This window comes from Calonectris borealis, chromosome 5 (genome assembly GCF_964195595.1).
Source record: "Calonectris borealis chromosome 5, bCalBor7.hap1.2, whole genome shotgun sequence".
In the NCBI taxonomy this organism is placed as follows: domain Eukaryota; kingdom Metazoa; phylum Chordata; class Aves; order Procellariiformes; family Procellariidae; genus Calonectris; species Calonectris borealis.
This window is the reverse complement of record NC_134316.1, coordinates 26,387,649-26,410,249: the sequence shown is the minus strand read 5'-3', so window position 1 is coordinate 26,410,249 and position 22,601 is coordinate 26,387,649. Positions and strand designations below refer to the sequence as shown.

Below are 22,601 nucleotides of genomic sequence, written 5' to 3'. Positions count from 1 at the left end.
GAAGCGAGAGCTGCAACAATTCCCTTTGTACGTGTGTATAATGTGAGCAGTCAGACCTGGAACTTTGTGGGAAGGAGTCAGGGAAAGATAGGTTTGCTGAAAAGAGAGATGATTTATCCTGCAACATACAGTAGAAACTGCTGTTTGCTCTGAGATTGTACATCCTCTACCTGCTGCTGTGTAGCAGAAAGACAGACAGCACCTTGCAGTTTTCTGTCATTTATTAGAAATGGCCCTGAGGAACACACACATGCAAGTTACACAGCAGCGCCAGGGGCAGCACACGTTCTCCCTTTCTGGTCTAAAGTGTTCAGTGGATCCTGGGCAGCTCTACACCTCCTCCCCACAGGTACACTGGGAAAGAAGTCCTTAGTGCACTGGGCACGCCTGAGACATTTGCTATCCTTCGGGGAGGCAGTCACCAAACTTTGACACAGACTCCCCTGGGACTTGGTCTTTGACATCAGTCAGTTGACATGTTGCCTGGAAAGAAAAAACACCTGGTAATGAAGAATGATTGACACAGTCCAACATTGATCTGCCAGTGGGACTGGTGTCCTCGAGAAGTTCAGCCGACTTTAGTGGAAGTTTGGCAGTGAAGATAGGAGACAACGCTGACCTACACAGGGCCCTCAGCTTCAGTTTTTCTTCTTGTTTTGTGACAGTGCTTCTACTTCCAGGTACTGCAGCCCAATCAACATTCCCAAGATAGAGAAACCTGTGATGGACATACAGCATGAATGTGTAGAAAATGCTGGACAGGAGATGAGACGTTCCCTCCCACCATCCCCTCCCTGCCCTTAGCTCATAGTCCTGTGGAGAGTTTTTCTGGGGGGTCATAGCTCCAAGGAGAGTTTGTTTTGGGAGGATGCAGAGCTCTACTTACTTGCTACCATGAGGGGTGCCATAACTCCAATTGTTAAGGCTGCAGTGTGGTAAATGAAGACCTCGGAGAGGAAGTGAACAAGGGCCAAAAAGAAGGTGAAGAGCGTGATGTAATAGAGGCTGTTGGAGAGCAGAAAGAAGCAGGTTATCATATAGCCCATAGTACGGGCACAAGCATGGCTGAGTGGAAAAGAGGCAAACCTGCATGCTGCCCCCTCTGTCCTCACTGTGGCAGCACAGAGGGCACTTGGTCCCTTGTCTAGTGAGGTGCAAAAGCTCCCTGGGCAACAGCTGAGAAAAATGGGGCAGCTTGTTCAATGGCACATTGAAAGTCACAGGCATTATTTGGCCTGAAGGCACGTGAAAAGGGAAGAGCAAGAGTAGGGCACCGGTGAAGTGAGAAGCATGTGCGCACACAAAAAGAGGGTGAGAACTGGATGAGCCAAGAACTAGGGCGACAGGACTTGGCTGACTCCAGGCTGCATCACCCAACACATCTTCCCACCTGTGCTCTGCTACCCTCTAGGGGCCACAACTGTGGAAAGGGAGCAGGGCCAAGAGATGCAAGATAAAAAATCCTTCTAAGAAACAACTGGCTTCATAGTAATTGGCATTGCCACAACCCCCTAAAAACAGATAATTGAGTCCCTGCACCTCCCTAGCACAGACAAGCCTAGGCAATCTAAGGACACACTGCCAGATGAACAGTGACTTCTGCTGCAGGGCTGGGGGAGGCGGTGTCAAAAGAGTGAGTTCTAGCAACCTCCAACACAGGCTTTGTCTAGCACAGACCCAGAGTCAGCCTGCTTGGAAATCCCTCTCAGAAATACTTCTGTTACCACAGGGAGAAATGGCCTGCCTCCCACCACAGCATCAGCTGCACCTCAGGCCTCGTCCTCAGCCCCAGATAAGAGTGTATGGAAGAAGGCAGTGGGTTAAGACCACTGCAAGGGGCCTCTCAGCCTGCCACTGTCTTTAGCTGAGCTGTCATAGGAAAAGAAGTACCGAGCATCAGTCAGGCCACAGCATTAGCGATTGCTTAATGTCAACAGAGCAGCAACACCATCAGAAGATGCTTTCCAAGCTGGAGCTCAGAAATTTGTGACATAAGTTCTCAGATCTACCAATTTCTGCCTGAGCTAAGAAACAGAACTCAAATGCGCAGGCTCTCCACAGAGGCAGAGAGAAGCAGCAGTTTACACACAAATCCCCCACTGCTATTTAAGCTTTTTCAGGGGAACGCTTTCAACCCTATAGAAAGTTCAGGAACAGCTTTTGATTCCCCACCTCCTCCGCGCTGCCCTCTAAGCTCAGGTTGTGACTAGCAAGCAAACCGAAGGATTTCTCTGGTGCTCCTTTACATACGTCCTATTGCGGATGTCGACGGCGCAGAGACAGCGGATCACTGACGACAGCAGGGTCCAGACGCCAAAGGTCCGAGCCTGGAGCCCGTTCACTGCGCAAAGAAGGGGGGAGCACATGGAGAGCACGCACACCCCGCCTGCCACCCCCCATCCCCGCCGGGGAGGCGCACGCCGGGGCAGCAGGCGGCTCCCGGGCCCGAGAGCTGCCGCTGAGGCGGGGCTCTGAGGAGGGCCCACGGCTGGAAGGCGACCTCCAGGCCTCGGGGCGGCCGGCGCGGCCCTTACCGAGGCCGGGGCTGGCGGTGTACAGCTTCTCCGAGAGGAAGCTGTGGTCGCGGAAGCTCTGCAGGGTGTTCCCGGCGGCGATGACCGACACCATCACCAGCCAGCTGCGCAGCACGTTCAGGAACCGGCTCATCCTCCCACCCGGCACGAAACCTGCCCACAAGGACCGGGCCGCGGTCACCGCTCGGCGTCGCCCGTTACCGGCCGCGCTCTGTCAGCGGGGCCCCTCCTGCGCCCGGCCCGGCCCGGCCCGGCCCCCTCCCGCTCCCGCAGCGCACGCCGCCGCCTAGCACTCCGATTGGCCGCGGGCGCGCCGCTCCATCTACGCACCACGCTGACGTAAGGGCCTCCGCTGCCAATCGAATCCCTCGTCGCCCGGGAGGCGGTCCCACCCCCTTGGCCCCGCCCACCATGCGGCAGGAGGTGGAAGTGGGGGCGGTGGGCGGAGAAAAGGCCGGGCGCGCGGCCGCACAGTTGCGCCCTGTGCATGGGGGGGGGGGGGGGGGGGGGGGAGCGCCTGCGCACTGGGGACGGGGCGGGGCTATCGCCCATCGGTTGTTGTAGTAACGGGGAAGCGGCGGGAGGGGCCGCAGCTGCCGGGCCGCCGTGTCCGCCTGCCCGCCCCGCCGGCTGGGCCGGGGCGGGACAGTGCGGTGCGGTGCGGGAAGAGGAGGAGGAGGAGGAGGAGGAGGTATGGGGAGCTGAGGGAGCTGCTGTCTCAGGGCTAGGGGCGGTTGGCCGGCGGCCCCGGGGCGGGAGTCGCGGCCCCGTGGGCGCTCCCCGCCGCTCTTGCTTCTACTGGGGCCGCCGCAGGCCGCCGGGCCCGGCTGCCGCGGGGTAGGCCGGACCCCAGCCGCCGCTCCGGGCGCGGCCGGGCCGAGGACTGTTCCCGGGCCGGTGGCGGCGTTACGCTGTCCGGCTGACCCCGGGCGGAGGGGGAGTCTCGGCGCCGGGGAGAAGCAGGCGTTTCCCGCTGGGCTGGGCCTGGCCAGCCTGGTGCCGTTCTGCGGCCGGAGGCAGGGCAGGGCAGGGACGCGCTTCAGTGGTGAGCGGCTGAATGACTCTCACGGGCAGGTGGAGAATAACCTGCTGGAAGGTGATGCTTCTTCCCACGCTCCCCTGGCTAGGAGGTGACTTTCAGTCTGTAACAAGCTTGTTGATAGTCCTATGAGAAATATGCATTGACAGGAGGTGGGAGTTAAGTTACCTCACTTCTCTTGCTGTCCTGCTCAGCTATGCATTCATGCTTTTACTCCTTATTGCAGGTAACTGCTCTTGCAAGATCCCTTGAATCTGCAGGAAGGAGTCTCAGAGGCTACTGAGACTTGGCTGTATGAAAACTCCTGGAGGAAATGCCAGTTGGGATGGCTCGAGATCTAGAGGAAACTGGCTCATCCTCAGAGGCGGAGGAGGAGGAAGATGTTGTAGATGGGCTGGAGTAAGTAGGAAAAAAACCTATTAATTGTTTCTATCTCCCTGTGCTTCGTGCAGGATTTGTACTAATCTGAAAAGACAGTTGCATACCTGACCCTCCTCCTACCTATAAAGCAGAAGATGGTAGGTTTGGGCCTCAAGCCTGTGGGCAGGCTACCTACATTTGTAGCCTGAAAGACCATCATATTCATCAGGGTTGGAGGTGCAGCTCTTCCTTGGCTACTGTAAAGTCCGTAGTTTCATTGATCTCTTCCTCCCATGCTCCTAAGCTGGGAACTTTCTTGATGATGTTTAAGAAAATGAAGGAAATGAATGTCCTTTCTTTTTGTTTGTTGTTTTTTGTTTTGTTTTAGTTTTTACTTTGCTGCAGAGAATGGAAATGTACTGTACAGTAGACTGATATGCAATTTTTTATGTCCTTTTTTAAAAACTGTCTTGTGAGAACTCAACTTCTAGAGTTCTTATTACTTACTAGTGTATGTTTGTTTCATCTTTGTTTAGAAACTTCTTTTATCTTTGCTTGTAAAGGAGTCACTCCCTTATTCTTTCCCTTTTCTCTTTCAGCTGGACCTACTTTAATATGTCCTGTTTGTTTTCTTTTGGGTGCATATTGTGACTGAGTGCTCAGTTGCAAACTGCAGTGACTTAAGGCATTTAGAGGAATGTTGCTTCATACCAAGCAGTTGGCTCAGACTTGGCAGACCCTCATGGATGGAAAGGTCCAGAACTGCCTTCACCTAGAACGTAATTGTAACAGTGTGTCTGCATCAAGTAACCAAGGGTCATGCTAGGAATGAATAACTGTCACCTGGAGGATTGAGCCTTACTGCAAATCCTCAGGACAGGCTTAACATAAACTCCCCTCCTGTTGCCTCAGCTCAATTTCCCACTTATATAAGGCTCTGGCCTGTCGTGTAAATCCTGGAAGCTTCTCGGGTCCCTTCCAGTCTGAACAGCTAATTACACCCCAGTAGTTGATATTTTTTTTTTAATTTTTTTTTGGTGGTGGAAGCAGGTGGGAGTGCTGTGAAGTTAATTTGTCTGGGTGATAATGGTAATAACTTGGTTAAGAGGACCAAGGTTACACTTAAAAGTACTTGTCCTCAGAAAGTTGCCCTTTTATCTCTGTTCCTGTGTTCTAAGTGTAGGAAGTATTTTGATTTCTGTAGTTTCTCCAAACCTTTGGCAGACAATGATCTTGCACATTCTATAGACAAATGCTTCTGTGTGTCTCTGCCAGTCTTTATATTTCTTTTTTGTCTGTGTAGATAGAGATGTGTCTCTCCAACCCCTCAGTCTGTTTTCTGTTAACTTTTTCATGTTTCCTTTTCCTTGCACAGTGACTAATAAGCAGTCTGAGTTTTATTTGCTTAGGGAGGTTAACAGGTTTTCTTTCTGTGATCTTAGGATTTTATATACCAGATCTTAATTTTTTTTTTGTGTGTCCTTAGTTCCTCTGAGGAGATGATAGTTCCCAATGTAGTCTTGTTGTTTTGGACAGAACTGACCACCGTATCTTTGAACCTGTAGCTTGAGTGGCGGGCAGGGGGTATCGTTGTTGAATTCTGGGCTTGCATTCCACTGCATCTGGCAGAAATTAAAAAGGAAGAACACACAAGTTATCTGTTGTGTTGAGCCAAGCCTGTTCTAGTCTCTCAAGCTCTGTAGGAGTGCCTTTTTGTGCACTTCAAAGTCCAGGATTACAACCAGGCAGTGTGCACTGATTTGCAGTTCTTAAATTGGAGACTGGAACCTGCATTGTAAGGTCTGGTTGTGTGGATACCAGCAATTATGGTTTATCCTGAATTATAGATCCTGTTTTCAGGCTATAAATCCAGAAAACTGTAGCTCTGAAAACTCAAGGGGTTTCTCCCAAATTATACTCAGTAAAATAAATACAAATTAAACAGAACGACTTAGACTGGCAAGACCAGCCCAAAAAGAGGATGATCTGGAAGATTCCTTTTATAGCTGAGTACCAAGGGTGCCTAGCATGTGTGTGTGAGTCAGCACAGGCAGGGCGCAGGAACAACCACAAAACCACGGCTGAAATACAAAGAGTAAATTTATTTTCATTACCTCACCAACCAGGGGATCCCTGAAGCAGCACCCAGGCAGAGGCACGCAAGTGGGGATGCAGGCACCACGGAGCTCGGTCCTTGCTAGAGGATCGCTGAACCTGCTGTTTGCACCTGTTTTTCAGGGATTCGCACAGGCGTAGTTTACCACTGTGCCTTGATCTTTCCCACAGCAGGGCAGGAATCTCAAGCATGTTTGATAGGCTGCCTCTAAGTCTATCACAGGCCTATGTTACCTGAACACAGGTGTTCTACTTGTCAAACACATAAGGATAGACAACAGTTAGAATGATATATGTATTTTTCTACACCCCAGCCGCAAGTCACTCGAGCGTGTTTACAATCCTCCTCGCCAATCTTCCGTTATTTTCCCACATTCCACCCCCTCGTTCAAGGGACCACTTCTGCTGGGGCTGGCAAAGCTGGAGCTGTTCATTTGGGCTTGCAGGGTGTAGGGCAGGGTAATTTACAGAGGCATGTAATAAACACATATAGAAAAAGGAATAAACATATCCTTACAATAATGCTTTCAATCAGGTGTCCCACTCATCTGGTACCACCAGTAGATTGTTTCATTTAATGCATTAAGTCCTGGAGATGTTGAATGTCATCCTGTATGCTGGCTGATTCATCAGTTATGTTGAAGGAACACATGCCTTCAAAATCAGAGCAGTGTTTATGGTGTTGAAGAAGGATATAGTCCACCGCCAATCGGTTTTGTAATGTTCCTTGGCATACAGCTGTTACTTACTCAGAAAAAATAGCAATGAGGAACATTAATATCAAAAACATTTAGCATAGTATAATTCTCTAATACAGCTACTGGGATTGGCACGCCAATGAAAGATGCTGTCAAGAGATCTGCAGTTGTTAATCTTCCCTCAATACAAAAGGCAAATGGGTTAGTTACAGTAGAGGCCAACCAAATCCAAGTATTTGCATATCAATCTCGCAAAAATATGCTTGTAGTACAAGACTACAAAGCACGACGGGCCAACCTGTGATAAGGGAGGAAAATAAGAGTGTCATCTCCTTCCAGTAATACATATGGCATTGCTCCTGCTCATTCATCTAATATTACTCTGGGTTTGATAACCTGATGTGGGGTGATTGCCCACACAGGTTGAAGAGCTATGGCGTGCACTTTTTCAGGTTGAACTTCATTTTGATGTTGGGTTTGTGACACCAATAACTCTGTTCCAATGCTATCTCCTTTAGATAAGGCACAGATATTCACTGAAGATACCTGAAGTACAAGAACTTGAGAATCTGATATCAACAAAGGGTGTAAAATAAGAGGAGAAGTTGGGGTACAGAACCATATGGCATTCTTAGGGGTTATTACATGAATCTTCACGTCTAGACTAACAGGTCCTGGTCCCACCGTGCAATCTGTCGGTGTAAAGAATTCCATTTCCCCTGTAGTTAATATTTTGGGAGAGAATGAGTTGTTCTAATGCTTCAATTGTGTTATGTTGATTAGCATATTTGGTCGGTTTAGCAAAAAACTGTCCTGACACTGTATCCGCAGCAGTGAATACGTATCGCCACCCCCTTGGCAAGGGCAGGGGGCCCATGTAATCAACCTGCCAGGTATTCAAGGCCCACTGACCCCGTTTTCTCTTTCCCCATGGCCTATATAATGCCCTTAAATGTAGCTGTATACAAATAGTACAATTATATGCACATGCTTTATAAATATGTAACGGCTATCGAAAAGAAAGCGTTAGCAAGATCTATCACCATCTTCTAGGGTTGTAAATTTTTACTGATTTTTTTTCTATAAGAGTAACCATGTCTGGTATTATAACTGCAAGTGTGGGGGGGTGACTTTATTCAATTCTCTATAATCTACAGTCATTCTCCAAGTGCCATCTGGTTTTTGAACAGGCCGAATAGGATTCGGCAATTTGAGGGGACTTGCCAAACCTTCATTTCTGCTGTTTTGGCATTTGCCAGGTAGTGCGTTGCCTTGAAGTGGCAGGCGGGCATGGAAGGTGGGCACGGAGTTGGCGGTGGGGCCAGGGGCGGCCGACTTTTTTGCGTAGACACTAACTTTTGCCATTGGCGAAACATTTCTGATGTTGTGATCCCATCTATTTCTGATCGTGGGATACCGGCTTCTACGAGATCATTCCACATTTGTTTCCTTGTCATCCGTGATGTAACTCCTTTCGGTTTTGCTGGCTTTCTTTTATCCACCACCCGCACAGATGCTCCCGAAGTTACTTTCCCCAGTTTCCCTCAAGGTATTTGCTAGGGTGCCTACATTACCAGTAGCATTTGTGACTGCTGGTATAATCAAGGTTTTAGTGAAGCAGGTGCTCCTCTCAGAAGCTGCATTTTGATACTTCTTGTCACTGCCACCCTGTCTGGATTGAATCCCGTAATCAATGCATAAGCCATTGCTGTTCTCAGAATGTTTCCAGGCACAGCAGAGTAAGATGACAAGCAGTACAGCAAGTAGCAAAAGCAAAAAGCAGCCACTAATGAGCACTAGACTCTAACATGCAGTAAGGCAAGTAAAACCCATGGCAAGCACAGAAACCTGCCGATTAATAGCTAAACAGCAGTAACAGCTATAAATTCGATCTAGCACATTCCAATCAAATCTGTCATTATCTTGAACCCTTCATGTCCCACGTTGGGTGCCAAAAAGGACTGGCGTGGTTTAACTCCAGCTGACAACTAGGCACCACACAGCCACTTGCTCACTCCACGCCGCCCCCCCCCCCCCCCCCCCGCCGTTTATTAGCAATACGTGCTATCAACGTTCTACAGTATCTTGCAACCCATGGCACCGCTCTGCTTGAGTAGTAATTACTTCTTGTGCGATTGCCTTTGCATCTTGTAAAGTCCCGACTTCCTTTTCCAATTCTCTCATTTTACTCTGTAATGCAACAACTTCACGGTCAAGAGCTCTAACACTGGTAACTAATAACCATCCCAATCTCCCTGCTAACTTGCGAGAAGAATCCGATACCTCTTTCCATGGCAATCTGCGCATAGCTGTTTCGGTTGTCTTGGGGGGTAACCACTGCCCTGTCATCTGTTTCGGGCCATGCTTCTGGTGGAGCCTGTGTAGCCAGGAAAGTGGCCACAGGGGTCCAGTGCTCAGAACTGGGCCATCCTGGAATACAGGGAGTCGCTGTTGTGGCCTCCCCGGTCCCTGACTTTTTTGCCAGCCATGGCGTGCTTGTTCCTGGATCCTGTCAACTACGCCAAATGTGTGAGTCAGCACAGGCAGGGCGTAGGAATAACCACAAAACCACGGCTGAAATGCAAAGAGTAAATTTATTTTCATTACCTCACCAACCAGGGGATCCCTGAAGCAGCACCCAGGCAGAGGCACACAAGTGGGGATGCAGGCACCACGGAGCTCGGTCCTTGCTAGAGGATCGCTGAACCTGCTGTTTGCACCTGTTTTTCAGGGATTCGCACAGGCGTAGTTTACCACTGTGCCTTGATCTTTCCCACAGCAGGGCAGGAATCTCAAGCATGTTTGATAGGCTGCCTCTAAGTCTATCACAGGCCTATGTTACCTGAACACAGGTGTTCTACTTGTCAAACACATAAGGATAGACAACAGTTAGAATGATATATGTATTTTTCTACACCCCAGCCGCAAGTCACTCGAGCGTGTTTACAATCCTCCTCGCCAATCTTCCGTTATTTTCCCACAGTGTGTTTGCCTGTGTCCTGCCCACAGGCTAGGTGGGCAAGCATGGGCAAGTAGGGAGAATTGCTGTGTCCTCACTGTAAGTGCGTGCTGCGTGTATGAGGCTCAGCAGTTGCTTATACTGACTATCTTGCCATTTCAGGGATCATCCATGTATCAAGTGGACTGGTGGTGGCTGCAGGCGGATCCCCATCCTGGTGTTTCATGCTGAAGCCATTCTGACCAACGACAGCTACCTCAGGCTAATTGGAGGTGGGTGCAACTATGTGCCAGCTTTTGGCCTGAAGGCATGAGGTGGAAGTCTCTTACGTGGATGTTCCCTTCTCTTTGTGGTGGGGAAGAGGACATGGTAGGAAGGAAATTACGGTCCTCTCTTGTCTCTGATCACTGAGATGTTCAGAAATGCTTCATCAGTTGGTGAATGTTTATCACATCTTTGGGTTGTGACAAGTGTCTATATTTGTCCCTCCATTGGTCCTGACGTGTTTTGAGTTGGAACTCTGCTTGGAAATCGAGCTTGGAGGCCATGCTAGAACTTACAACCAGAATATACTACTCTGTAACTAAGAACTTAAAATCGATCATTGCAGTGAGTTTTGAGAGGGTTTCACTGGCAAATAAAGTAGCGAGCCCCACAGTGGTAAGAACAGTAGTAAGCTGTAGTAATAAATGTCTGCATCTACAGCCTCACAACTGTAAGGCCATAAGCAAAATGATTGCTGCTCTGGCAGCACTTGAGTTGGGAGACCAAACCTGTCTAGTGTCAAATAAGGGAGAGCCTCTAAATAAGAGGCAGAGTTGTTATAAACAGTCACTCTGGATTGCAAGAGTTAGTCCTTGTGGGTGTGTACAGCTGGGAGCTCGTCCTGGATGTGCTGAGTTGGAGAAAAGCTAAAATCTACTCAGCTTCTTTTTGTGAAGATGCTGACACTTCTTTCTTCTCTTGTTTCTCCCTTTCTTAGGTAATTGGTGCCCTCATTTCTAATATCCTATCCAAGCAGAAATGCTTCTGGCTCATTGGGGTAAGGGGTGGAGAAGGTGATTTGTGTGTGGGAACTCCTGATCCTTTTCATGCGAGTTAAAAACATACTTGAATGGTGGCAGAAGCTGATGGTAATTGTGACTTGTATCCTAACTGGAGTGTGGTGTCTCTTCTGCTTTTTCTCAGGAGGTAGAGGCTTTTCGTGGTTTAACAAGTCTGCCGCTGAATAGTGCAACTATTATGCAGATTATGATCCTTATGATCCCAGATTATGATAATTCTGACTCTTTTCTTTAGACTTATTTTTTATTGGTAGAACATATTTCCTGAGGTTTAATCTAATCTTCATCTTTCTATTATCAGTTTGAACCAATTTGTAAAGTGCCTTTTCCAAGTGATTCTGTATTCTAGCGTTGCAATTTCTGCCTCTACTTTCTTTGAATTCTTTATGGATTGCCACATCCTTTTGTATGACAACTGGCCTCTGGTCTTGCTACTTGCTTTCTGTTTATCTTATACCTCCAGTGCTGCTTACTGCTTTTGTTTTTATGACTTCCTACTCGGATAGTGATTTTCTCTTTTTCTTTCCTTGTCCTATTTACTTTATTTCCTATTATTTTTTGCCATTATTTATTGGAAGATCAGTACAGGTGAATAAGATGTGAACAAAAATTCAGTGTTTTATTTTGGGTTTTCAGGATCTAAGAAGTGGTCATATAAGCTAACCATGTCAATGAGGGGCATATGACATGATTACTTTTACCTAGGAATACCAATCTTGAATAGAGAAGAAAGAGCTGAAATCATGTTTGGAGTTTTATAAAGCAGTCTATATAAAGAGCTGTTTAAAAAAAACAAAAATCTGGGCGTTTGTTAGGATGTCCTGTGTTTTATTTTGATACGATAGGGTTCAGTGATGCAGCAATATTATACCTAAGGATTGATGTAAATCGGTTCAATGCCTTAATTGGAGTTAATGCCCCAAGAGATGGACAGGCATTTCCTATTATCCTTTGCCTGTTATGTGCTGCTACTGTGTGGATGCTCCACTGTGGATTAAGTGCAGCTGTACTGTGCAGAGTCCTATGGTGCTCTTCTGTCTTCTTTGGTAGCATAGGCAACTTTGGTTTATTATTCTAGATGCAGACTCTAATATCGTGTTTCTTGCCCTCTTAACAGAGCGCTACCACTTGTCCTATAAGATTGTGCGAACAGACAGCCGTCTGGTTCGAAGCATTCTGACTGCCCATGGGTTCCATGAGGTGAGTGCAATGAACTTCAGATCTGATTATGTGCTAGGCTGGGAGGTGTTAATGATGACGGTTATTATGGTTTTGGGTTTTTTTGTGGTTTGGTTTTTTTTTTGGTTGTTTTTTTTTTACTCTGCAGGGTTAGAACGAGGAACATGCTGTGGACCCCCTTGAGGTGGTTTTTTTTTTTACATACTCTGCCAGTCAGACAGGAGATATGTTGTGATTTTGCTCTCTCTCTCTTTAGCCTTAAGCCTGCAAAATTAGGGAAAAAGGGATGCTGGGTCATGTGTTTTTCCTCTTTGTGCTTTTAAAGTGTCATCTCACACCCTTGGGAAGATCTGAAGGATTTAATCTCTCAGCCTTTGCAAGCTCACAGAAGCATTGATGCAGTGTTTCATGTTTCTCTTTTAGCACCTGTCTTGCTCTAAAGAATGTCCTATATGCAGCTAATGACAGTTTGAGATGTGTGTGTATGGTGGATTTCCTTCTGAATAACACCAAGTTAAGGAATTGGTCTCATAAGTTTCCTGAAGAAATCTAAAACGCTTTACAAATTGGGTTTAAACAGTCTATAAAAAAGCACAAACCCACAAGTTTGTTTAGAAAAATATGACATGGTTATTTCCCAGCACCGCTGTACAGTAGCTTAGGACAGGAATCTGGCTAGAGTTGCCCTAATATTAGAGGTGGGTAGAGTAGATTGTCTTAAACTAGAATTGCTTTGGTCTCATAGATATAAGATCATAGTCTGTAGAACAAGTGGTGGTGCTTTTCATTAGTTCTATATTTTTGTGTGTGGTGTTTTTATGTTGCTTTTTAGGTGCACCCTAATAGCAGCGATTATAATCTCATGTGGACAGGATCACACTTGAAGCCCTACTTGCTGCGTTCCCTTACAGATATTCAGAAAGTCAATCATTTCCCTAGGTAAGGCCTTGATATCATGTTTTGCTGAACATCTTTGTGATGGTTTGCAAAAATCTGAACATAGATAGCTCTAAAAAAAATAGAGTATACATGATACTGTAAAGTATGCACTGGGCCTGTGCCACATGCTGTCTTCATTCTAAACAGTCTTCGGGGTTTTGGGGAGATAGTATGTGAGTTGAAGTGGTTGTCTGTTGCCCAAATACTGAATTTTTAAATTTTTTTTTTCTTTATTTGGTGGTATAAGTAAAGTATTTGGGGCTTTGGGTTCTTAGTTACAGACATAGTCATATGTCACCTGCTAAAGTTTACAAACACCATTATAACAGTTTGTGCTTCAGTCTGTCTTAGGAATTGCAAGAGATGCTACAAATGAGGATGGATATTAATACGGCCATAGGACAGAGACAGTAAAACTGAAGAGTAGTTGCAGGTTAGGGTTTAGATATCGGACAGGGCTACAGATGCTTTAGTAACTAGGACAAACGGTTGCTGTAATGTGGTTTTTCTTGTTCTGCGGAAAAAATAGATACAGTCTCTTGTTTTGGGACTTCAGGTCATATGAACTGACACGAAAGGACAGACTATACAAGAACGTCAGTCGTATGCAGCTGGCCCATGGATTCAAGACATTCCATATCTTACCTCAGACCTTTATCCTCCCGACAGAGTACCAGGACTTCTGCAGTAAGTGAATGGCTGATGATGCCCAGACCTAAAGCAAAATAACTGGGTGGGGGGGAAGGGAATTACTTTTAATATTCCAGCCTGTTGATCATGCCAGTGGTTAAGGCAACAAAATTAGAGGAAGCTGGAAAGACAGTGGAAAAGGCCCACATGATTTCTTTGTATCATTTCTACTCTGCTGTTTACTCCATGCCTGCGTAAGTCCTGAAGAAGCTGAGGTGGGCTTAAAGCTCCAGAATTGAGCTTTTTTTTGTGCACAGTGTTGTTGATCATCAACTTCATAATATCTCTGACTAATACCTGGGAGTACTGAAGGGAAAAGTGCCAAAAAGAGGCACAGGGCAGAGAAATTAATCTATCAGAGCAGCAGGAGGGGCTTCAGGAAGGGGCTGTAATAATTGCAGTGAGCCCCAAGGGGTAAAATAGGACATCAAAAAAAGTAGACTTTGATCTCCTCATGGAGTTCTCGAAAGCTCTTTCTGTAGGCAACATTCTTGATTCTTGCTCCTCTGTAAATAAGAAAAATGGAAGGTGTTTCAGACTTGTGCTGTTTTCTTTTAACCAGATACCTATTCTAAGGACAGAGGCCCATGGATAGTGAAGCCTGTGGCCTCTTCCAGGGGTCGAGGTGTCTACCTGATAAACAATGTAAGTGTTCAGCAAAAGGACTGCTCTTCAGTAACACTGTCTGCAAAACTATGCCAGCTTCCAGGCAAGGGGCATGGAAACATCTAACCAGACACTGGCCCTGTTCTGGATTTCGACCATACATTGGTGAGCAGTTCAACAGGCCTGCCCGGGCCTATGCTGCGTAACCAAAAGCAATCTATTTCTTTGTATGCTGTGCTTATCTTGCAACCTACTTTCGAGTCTTAGCTTATTAGGAACAAGTTCATGCTCCCTGAGACAGTTTGGGAAGCTGTGCTGCTTCATGCTGTCCTTGTGGCTGACAGTAGGCTGGCCTTGGGAAGATTCCCAGGACTCTCCTTAGTTGTTTCTCTATGCGACCTAAACAGTCCTCAAACAGTCCACTTGTCTCCCTCTTCCCCCTGGAAAAGATCAGTTAAAAAGAAACCTTATGTGATACAGTAGGATGTATGTCAATCTTAGAGCTGTGTTACCTAAATGCCAGAGGTGTAGTGGGGATGGTTCTTTGAATTCAATGTGCTGGTTATAGTGTCTTTTGCCCTTTTTGGGCTTTGCAGGGAGTCAGGTTGTCATAGGTAACAAATACATCTGGGCAGGAGCCAAACACATGAGGGGATTCCAATAAATATTCTCAGCAGCAAAACTGACTGGTGAGTCATTTTGTTTTCACTCACTCAAAACCCTTTAGCCTCCCCTGCACTGAAGGGGTCATGCTGCCTCATCTGTTCTCTACTTGGATCATTTCCCATAAAATAAGGGAGCACTTCGCCAAGTATATGAGGTAAGTATTTCCAGAGCTGCACTCAGCTTTTTCTTTGCTTGAAAGACAGTAACGAGCTCAGGCTTATATGGCAGTTGGCCATGAACTGGGGAAAAGATACCAATCTCCCTTTGTGTATATCTGTTCCAGAAATGCTTCAGCTAGTTTGGCCCAAAAACTTCAGTTTCCTTCAGTGTGATGCCATTAAGGGAGTGTCTTCTAGAATCTCATCACAAAAGTGTTTAAAAACAACAACAAAAAAACCCCAACAAAACAACAAACCTTTGAATTTCTCTGATCCATAATAAAACAGGCTGTCACTTTTGCGTGATGTGCTGAGGGAAGTTAAGCTTGTTCCCTCACGTTGTATATGTGCACTCTATATGCCTAGGCTTCCTGCTCATGATGCTAGTGATGTGGCTGAATACATGCAAAATTGAATAAAGGCAGGATGACGGGGATCTCTTGGCTCTTTTGCAAACTGAAGGCAAGAAAATGTTTTGCAAGAAACTGTTTGTATGAGTAGTTATAACTGGTTACAAGACAGAGGCTTGCATACAGCAAGAAGTAAAAGCTTTTTCAACAGATCCCATGACTTTGCGAGGTATATTTATCATAGATAGAGCTTTCTGTTCTGAGCTGCAAGGGTAGCGTCTTCCTGGTACAGTAGCCCCTGCTGTGAACTGAACTTCAGTAGAAGGTATTTACTCATGTAGACAAAAAGGTTGGATACAACCTAGATATAGGATCTAGCTGTAAAGATCACAAGTTGAAGAGTCATTTTCTTCACTTGTGACTTCCTCACCAACTGTAGTTACATACTCCTTCCAGTGTCTTTTAAACCCCTCCTTCATGTGTTTGGTTAAACACTTGAGAAGCAAAAGGAATGACAGTCACTTCTTAGATGTGTTTTTTTCCTGCCTATTTTACATCATTGCCATGTGGCTGTTAAATCCACTTAACTGGAAGATTCAATGGGCAGTTTTTTTGGCAATGTAATAATTCCCAGGCTTCTGGTTAGGATCTAATTACCTTAAGCATGTTGTGACTGACAGTGGTGTTTTTTCATTTTGTTTTTGTTTCTTCCCTCCCCAGACATAGTTGTTGGTACAGAGTGGTTTTAGGAGGGAAAGGCTGGAAAAAATGGTGGGTTTGATCTAGTCATCTTCTTATTCCTTAAGCCTTCTGTTTTTTCATTGTTGGATTCTCTGTTTTTCTGTAGCCAAACCAGATTGTCCTGGAAGACAACATCCTGGTTTCTCGTTACATCAGCAACCCCCTGCTCATAGATGGTGAGTGTGCTTAGGAATTGCTTTTCTCTCTTCCCCCAACCCCACACCTGAGGATCTCTGCAACCTTTGCAGGAATATAGTTGAATAATTGAGTGGTCTATCTTCCTCTAGTACTGGAAAAATGTTACTAGAGAATTTCCTAAAATCTGGAAGTTGGAAAAGTTTCAGCCACCTGCGTCAGCAGCAGATAATGGTTTATTGCTCTCAGGGTCTGTTGAAATTCCTCAACATGCTATGATGTCTGAAAGGTATTTGCAGTCACTGACTCTTGACAACTGTATTTCAGATTTCAAATTCGATGTGCGCCTCTATGTTCTGGTTACATCCTATGATCCGCTTGTCATCTATCTCTACGAGGAAGGATTGGCCAGGTAGGGGAGGTTTCTTCTTTCTCAGTGTACCCGCACTTGGTGATCCAGAGATGTCTTGGCTTGCCTCTGTACTCCTGAGGCAACAGCAAACGAGGGAAGTGCCAGTTAGGGGGTTCTGCAGAGTTTAAATATATGATACTTCATCATGTTGTGTCCCATCAGTTTTCTTTGTATAGATTACAGGATCTTTAGTGAGGGACTTTATTATGTAATAAATAAAGCAAGTTTTCGACTCTTAAGGGTTGAATGGCCACACACACCATCATGGGCGTGTTCATTGTCAAGGTCGGGTTCTTCTTGAAACCTTTTTGGACTCTTGGTGCCTTTGTGCCCCTTCTCCATCCTCCAAGGTGAAGGGAATCTAAATTTTCTCAATTTCTGTTTAATCCTAAAGACAAAAGCAGTTGGAGACCTGTTGTTGGCTGTACTGGCCTTTGTTTTAATACTTTCAACTGCTCTTCTAAATTTTAGGTCAGTGTTTGTATTTTCTACAGTATCAAGTAAGTGGGTTTAGACTAGTTCACTGTTCTTACCCTGCAAGATGTCTATTTTCTTTTGTATGTAAGTCATGAAAGATACTTAAGATTCCCAGGACGAACACTTATCTACCAAAAATACCTGTTTCTCTTCGTCACAGAAGTTTAGCTAAATACCTGTCTATAGTAATAAATTTGAAATAATCACCCCTCTGAATTACCAACAGACCAGAAACTTAACTGTAGTGGTGTTTGAGAAGAGAGCATCATAGGACTGTCTTCTGCAACAGTTTTAAGCAATGATGAATCTGTCTTATAAGCACATCTGACCCTAGAGTATCTCTAGGGTATAAGCCTGCATGGCTCTGGCTTAGGCATATACTGAATCCAACTTATCTTTATCCAAAGCAGATACTGAATCCAAAAGATATATCAATAATGATTCCACAAGAAATATCCTCCTTTAAATTGATGAACAGATCCCCTTCAGGTGTGTTGTGATGTGCCTCTGCCTGCAAAGATAATGTGAATAGATTGTTTCCCTAAAGGGGGGCGGGAACGGGTAGCTCATCTTGGTCAGTGGAAAACTTGACAACTATATTCACTTTAGAAAAGGAGCCTTGAACATGCCTGGCATGCAAGACTTTCCTCTTGGGAATCAGCAATTAAATTGTTAGTTGGTAATATTGCATGTTGTTGGAAAGCGAAGAGGGAAATAAGATCATCGATTGTGAATATATGAGTAGATTGCTAGGATGTTCTGAAAATGGGCAGTGTATAACAGGCCTCCAAAATAGGATTTGCACCATCATTAATGTCCTAAAGATAATTCTGCTGATCTTGTTGTAACAAAGGAGTTTACTTCTGGAAAAATCCATATGTGTAAGAGACAAGTGTTCTACTCTGTTTGGGGGCAAGTGCACCAATTCCATGATAGATAGATAGCATTTCTGTCTCTAACAGTAGAGTAACATGTTTTGCTTGGGGGGGAAGTGTATGTGGGGATGTGTATGCTTTTTTTTTTTTTCCACAGTTCTAGTCATATTAGAGGTCTAGGGAAGGAAATGAGGAAGGAAACAAGTATATTCTTTTGACTGAAATACACTGATCAGACAGTTCTAGTGAATCCCTTAAGATAGAATCATCAAGTTATTTGATGGGAAGGGAAGTCTGGAGGTTTTTAGTCCAACCTCCTTCTCAAGGCAAGATCTTCAAAGTTTGGGCAGGTGCTCTATGGCCTTATACCATAAAGTTTTGAGTATCTTCCAAGAATGGAGATTCCGTAGTCTTTCCTGACAACCTGTTCCAACGTTTGACCATTCTCACTGTGAATGTGTGTGTGTTTTTTATATCTAATCAGAATTTCCCTTGTTGCAGTTTGACTGTTGCCTCTTGTCCTTCTGCTATGCACCTTTGAGAAAAGTCTGGCTCTGTCTTTATAGCCATGCATTAAGGAGTTGAACACAGCAGTTAGATCTATTCTTAGCCTTCTTATCTGCAGGCTAAACAATCCTTTTCTCCTCAGCTTCTCCTTGTAGATCATGTTTTTCAGCCCATTTTAATAGCTCTCTGCCAGACTTGCACCACTTAGTCAATACTTCTACTTGTACTGGGGGGCTCATAACTGGACAGATGTTCCAGATGTGTGTCCAGTGCTTGCTAAGCACTCACAAGTAAGAGGTACTAATCACTTCTGTCAACCTATTGGCTATGCTCTTATTGATACAGCCCAGCATGTAGCTAGCCTTCATTGTTGCAAAGGCAAACTTCTAATTCATGTTCAGCTGCTTGTCCACCAGGACTTCTTGTCTGTTCTGCAGAGCTGCTTTCTATCCACCCGGCTTGTACTGTTGAACAGGGTTATTCCTCCCAGGTGCAAGACTTTTGCATTTGCTTTTGCTAAAGTTCATGAGGGTTCTGTTAGCCCATTCCTCTAGCTTTACAGGGGCCATTTGAGTGCTCAGGTCTTGAGCCATGTCATCCACAGCTCTCCCTTTGTCCCCAGGACCATTCATGTCATCCTAGAAGGCAATCAGGAGGCATCAGATGTGATTTGCTCTTGGAAAAATTGTGCTTGCTCTTCCCAATAATCGTTTTATCCTTCATGTGCCTGGAAATACTTTCCTGGAAGATAAGAGTCCGGGAGCTCCTATTGGTAGCAAGACTGTATATCACCTGGGCTATCCTACGTAAAAGATCTCTTGAAACAATGATCTGATTTCTTTGAGTATGTGAGCCAGTGTCCCTACTTGATAACCTGGATGCTGGCTGGCTGAATTTTTGTTCTTTTGACATTCAGAATAGTCACCTCTAGAGCTTGAAACGGTATTGTAGTCAACACTGAGCAAATAACTTAAGTTTTCTTTCTGGGTATCCATCCAGAAGCATCAGTCCCAACAATTCTGGACTCTCCATCTTGGTAAGATCCCATGTGGCAGTAATATTTGCTAATCGCTTTTCAGTGTTCTAAAATCCTTAGCAGTCTTATACATGTTTAGATTCCATTTGTTTAAACTATAATCAAATCTAGAGCACATGGTGTCCACGTACATGACAAGTGGAACATATATGTACAGAACACCACAGTATTACTAATGGTAGTTAACCTTTCCTTCAAATTGCATCCCATCTTACAGGTCTCTGTGAGAGGTAGCTAGTATATGGAGACTAACTGTGGCACTAGGTATCTTAATGCTGCTCTGTGATATGGTTAGCTGTACCAGTACAACTGTGGGACTGGTGTAGAGGGAATAACGAGATGTTATACCTGGTCCAAGGACAGTCCTTACTCTGGAGAGTAACTCTAGTTTTGTTACTGAACTTCAACTGCCCACTGAGCAATTTCAGCTGTAGTGTCAGCTACAGTAAAGGCTTGTTGCAAGACTTGTAGCTTTCACATGGTAGGTATAAATTTATTGCAACCAGTATCTTTAATTACTCTTAAACTTTTCCCTTCTTCTATGGCTTGGTCTATACCATAGAATTGGTATGTTTGTGTAGCAAATGCTGGCAAGCTGACTTTGGAGGACAACACTCAAGCGTGCGCACAGGTTGACAGAAAACTTCAGGTGGGCTCTTCTGTATGGCCTCCAGATGGCACTAGTGGTCTTTAGCTTTAGCGATTTGGATTTTTCCCGTACCCTGGATTTGCAAATTCAGTTGGTGAGAGGTAAGGAACCTGGAACTACTGGATTCTGGCTTCCTATTTAGCTTTTTTGCCTTTCATTTAACACTGCGAGTTAAGTGCTGGGATAGACCCTTTTATTGCCTCACACCGTGTAATGCTTTGGTTTAAAGCTGGAACAAAACTTTAGCTGTGGGGGGGTGAGGGAATGCTTTAACCTTTAGGAGTGGAAACTAGTTTTTATTCTTTACTTAAGAAAAAAAACCCCACACTGCTTAAGAGTGGAAGCAATTTGTAGCAGAGAACTGGGAGGTAAGATCAGGAATCAAAGGTGGTATTGAAGCAATCTAAAGGGAAACCCACTAGCAAAACAAAGGAATCTGTTCTTGGGATCTCCGCTAGTGCTTGTGGTGCACTATGGTGACTTCCATGTTTTGAGTTTGCTTTCTGAAGGTAGGTAGTCTCTGAAGTGTAGTCAGGGTGACTTCTTCTGGGTTATTCTCTTAATTTTCTTCTTCTCTTTTTCTTAGTCTATCTGAAAGGTAATGTTCCCCTCCAGTGTTATTCTTTGCATATTCCAAGTAGAAGAGGAACCTGACTGTTTCAGTGAAGTTGGTGACCTCTACCAGAAAAGGAGTGCTATCAGGAAAGCATAAGATGTAATGATCTTTCAAAGGAACAGACTTGGTATAATACACATTTGTGATGTTTGACTAGATGTTTCCTTAGGCCTGGTTTCTCTTGGCACAGCTAGACTTGTCATAACATGATCTACAGTGGAATTTGAGGCTTCAGTGCTGAGAAGAAAGGGATTATGGATCCAGCATGTGTAACTTTGTGTTTCACTTTCCATGTGGAAGAGTGAGGAAGAAGTTTCCTTTAAGGGAGATGTGAAGGGTATGTACCCAGAGGTGTGTAACAAAACCTTCAGCTATTGTTGCTTGATTTGTGCTGGAAGTACTGAATAACTATTTGGTTCGCCCTGGCCCAAGTTCTCTTTTTTTTTTTTTCTTTTTTCCCCCCAATGGAACTTTTCAGGAAGATATTGACCTCAAAGCTTTCTTTTGTTTATCCCCTAAAAGAATATTAAGTAGAACTTAGGAAGTGCTGATGTTGAGTAGGTTCCTTTTGTAGCTATTTCCACCGCACTTCCCGTGGAATAAGCTGTATTTAGTAGGGACAGAGCCTTAGGTCAGCAGAGTTGGTTATCAGACTTCTGCAGATTTACTAAGAATGGTATCAGTGAATGTGCTCTGTATTTTCAGCTTTCGTTACAATACTACTTTTCCGGTCTTGCCTCCCTCAAACTCTAGCAAACCTCCTCTTGCATACTTTGGGCCTTGTCCACATCTAGAAGGAATGCTGCTAACAGATTCATTTGGGGATATTCAGTGATCTGTTTGGAGGGCGTGGGATGGTGGTTTTTTCTCTTTCTTGAGGCTTGAAACAAGACTGAAGCTGTGCTTAAGGCATAAAGCAGCACTGGATGACTTAAGATCCTTGTCTGTTGGTTTGAAAAATGTGGTGTCAAACACTTTTCTGGTACATATTTAAAAAAAAAAGTAGACAAAGCGTGCTGCCGTACATCTGTTAAATTGGCAGATATTTATAACTTGGTGCTGGAAAGGACAATTATCATCTAGACTGGCCACCTGTGATTCACAGCCTGTAGCTGGGACCTTTGAAGGTATGGGTTTGGAGAATGAGATGGTCTTGGCAAGCTTGGTCCAGGTTTGCCTGAGGGTGTAACTCAGTCATCTGATCATATGTTAAAAATCTAGGTAGTTTTATTTATCTGAGACTTCCAAAATATGTGATGGAATATATTTATTGACATACCTTTTATATCCTAGTATGAATAAGAGGTGCATTGTTAATAAACCACAGTCTTAATTACAAACTTTGACATGCTTTTGAAGGTGACTCACCAAGCCTGGTTATGTGGAAGTCCCAAGGCTGCTCTTACAGCCAACTGTTGAATTGGTGGATTATGCTGGTTTTTGGAGGGGTATCCATGCAAGGAGAGAATAACAAGCCTGACTTGTGTCTTAAGTACAGCTGAAGAGGACATGGGGCCAGGAATAGCTTGTGCTGTTAGCGTTCCCCATTTTGCCAACTAGGGACGTCTCTCTCTCTCCCATCTGACTTCCCCCCTTCTGTGTACCTCCTTGTGGGACAGAAAGGAGCCTGGTGGACCTGTCTTTCTTGGTGCCTGCAGACATAATGGGGACTTGACACATGGTGTGGGGAATTCACAGTGAAATGGGTCCTTTTTTTGGGGAGACTTCCCTATAGTCTACTTTTTTGCCTAAACTACCAGGTTTAGGCAGCCTTATTTCTGAGCCTGAATGGCTGG

The 22,601-nt window shown here is 45.0% G+C and overlaps 2 protein-coding genes across 27 annotated transcripts in view; one reads left to right on the top strand and one right to left on the bottom strand.

The window, feature by feature from the left end:
• Positions 1–203: 203 nt before the first annotated feature.
• On the bottom strand, positions 204–2,816 carry ERG28 (ergosterol biosynthesis 28 homolog). Of its 3 annotated transcripts, XM_075151499.1 has the most exons (5): positions 2,535–2,810; positions 2,251–2,341; positions 887–1,005; positions 620–718; positions 204–483 (listed from the first exon to the last, which is right to left on the bottom strand). In XM_075151499.1, the coding sequence occupies exons 1-4, from the start codon at positions 2,665–2,667 to the stop codon at positions 639–641; spliced, it is 423 nt and encodes a 140-aa protein (XP_075007600.1). In that variant the 5' UTR covers positions 2,668–2,810; the 3' UTR covers positions 204–483; positions 620–638. The 3 variants fall into 3 exon arrangements, with proteins under 3 accessions (XP_075007600.1, XP_075007601.1, XP_075007599.1); XM_075151500.1 differs by lacking the exon at positions 887–1,005 and having other exon boundaries at positions 2,535–2,816; XM_075151498.1 differs by lacking the exon at positions 887–1,005 and having other exon boundaries at positions 204–718.
• Positions 2,817–3,300: 484 nt separating this feature from the next.
• The window catches only part of TTLL5 (tubulin tyrosine ligase like 5), a 144,676-nt gene continuing 125,375 nt past the window's right edge, over positions 3,301–22,601 (top strand). For 7 of the 24 annotated variants that reach the window (XR_012673861.1, XR_012673860.1, XR_012673859.1 and 4 more), the window contains exons 1-9: positions 3,303–3,630; positions 3,800–3,972; positions 9,868–9,977; positions 11,887–11,969; positions 12,781–12,887; positions 13,444–13,574; positions 14,140–14,222; positions 16,205–16,274; positions 16,561–16,645. Coding sequence is in view for 15 of the 24 variants with exons in the window: in XM_075151483.1 (XP_075007584.1) it covers positions 3,887–3,972; positions 9,868–9,977; positions 11,887–11,969; positions 12,781–12,887; positions 13,444–13,574; positions 14,140–14,222; positions 16,205–16,274; positions 16,561–16,645 (755 nt within the window). In the remaining 9 variants the exon portion in view is untranslated. The other 17 variants (XR_012673863.1, XR_012673864.1, XR_012673866.1 and 14 more) reach the window with 11 other exon arrangements.

What these genes read in the sequence shown, in the direction of transcription:
- ERG28 (XM_075151498.1), bottom strand. Translation starts at nt 2,667, where the DNA reads ATGAGCCGGTTCCTGAACGTGCTGCGCAGCTGGCTGGTGATGGTGTCG. An exon ending in CACCGCCAGCCCCGGCCTCG is followed by an intron (nt 2,342 to 2,534) that starts GTAAGGGCCGCG and finishes TTCTTTGCGCAG; the next exon opens with TGAACGGGCTCCAGGCTCGG. An exon ending in GTCGACATCCGCAATAGGAC is followed by an intron (nt 719 to 2,250) that starts GTATGTAAAGGA and finishes TGTCCATCACAG; the next exon opens with GTTTCTCTATCTTGGGAATG.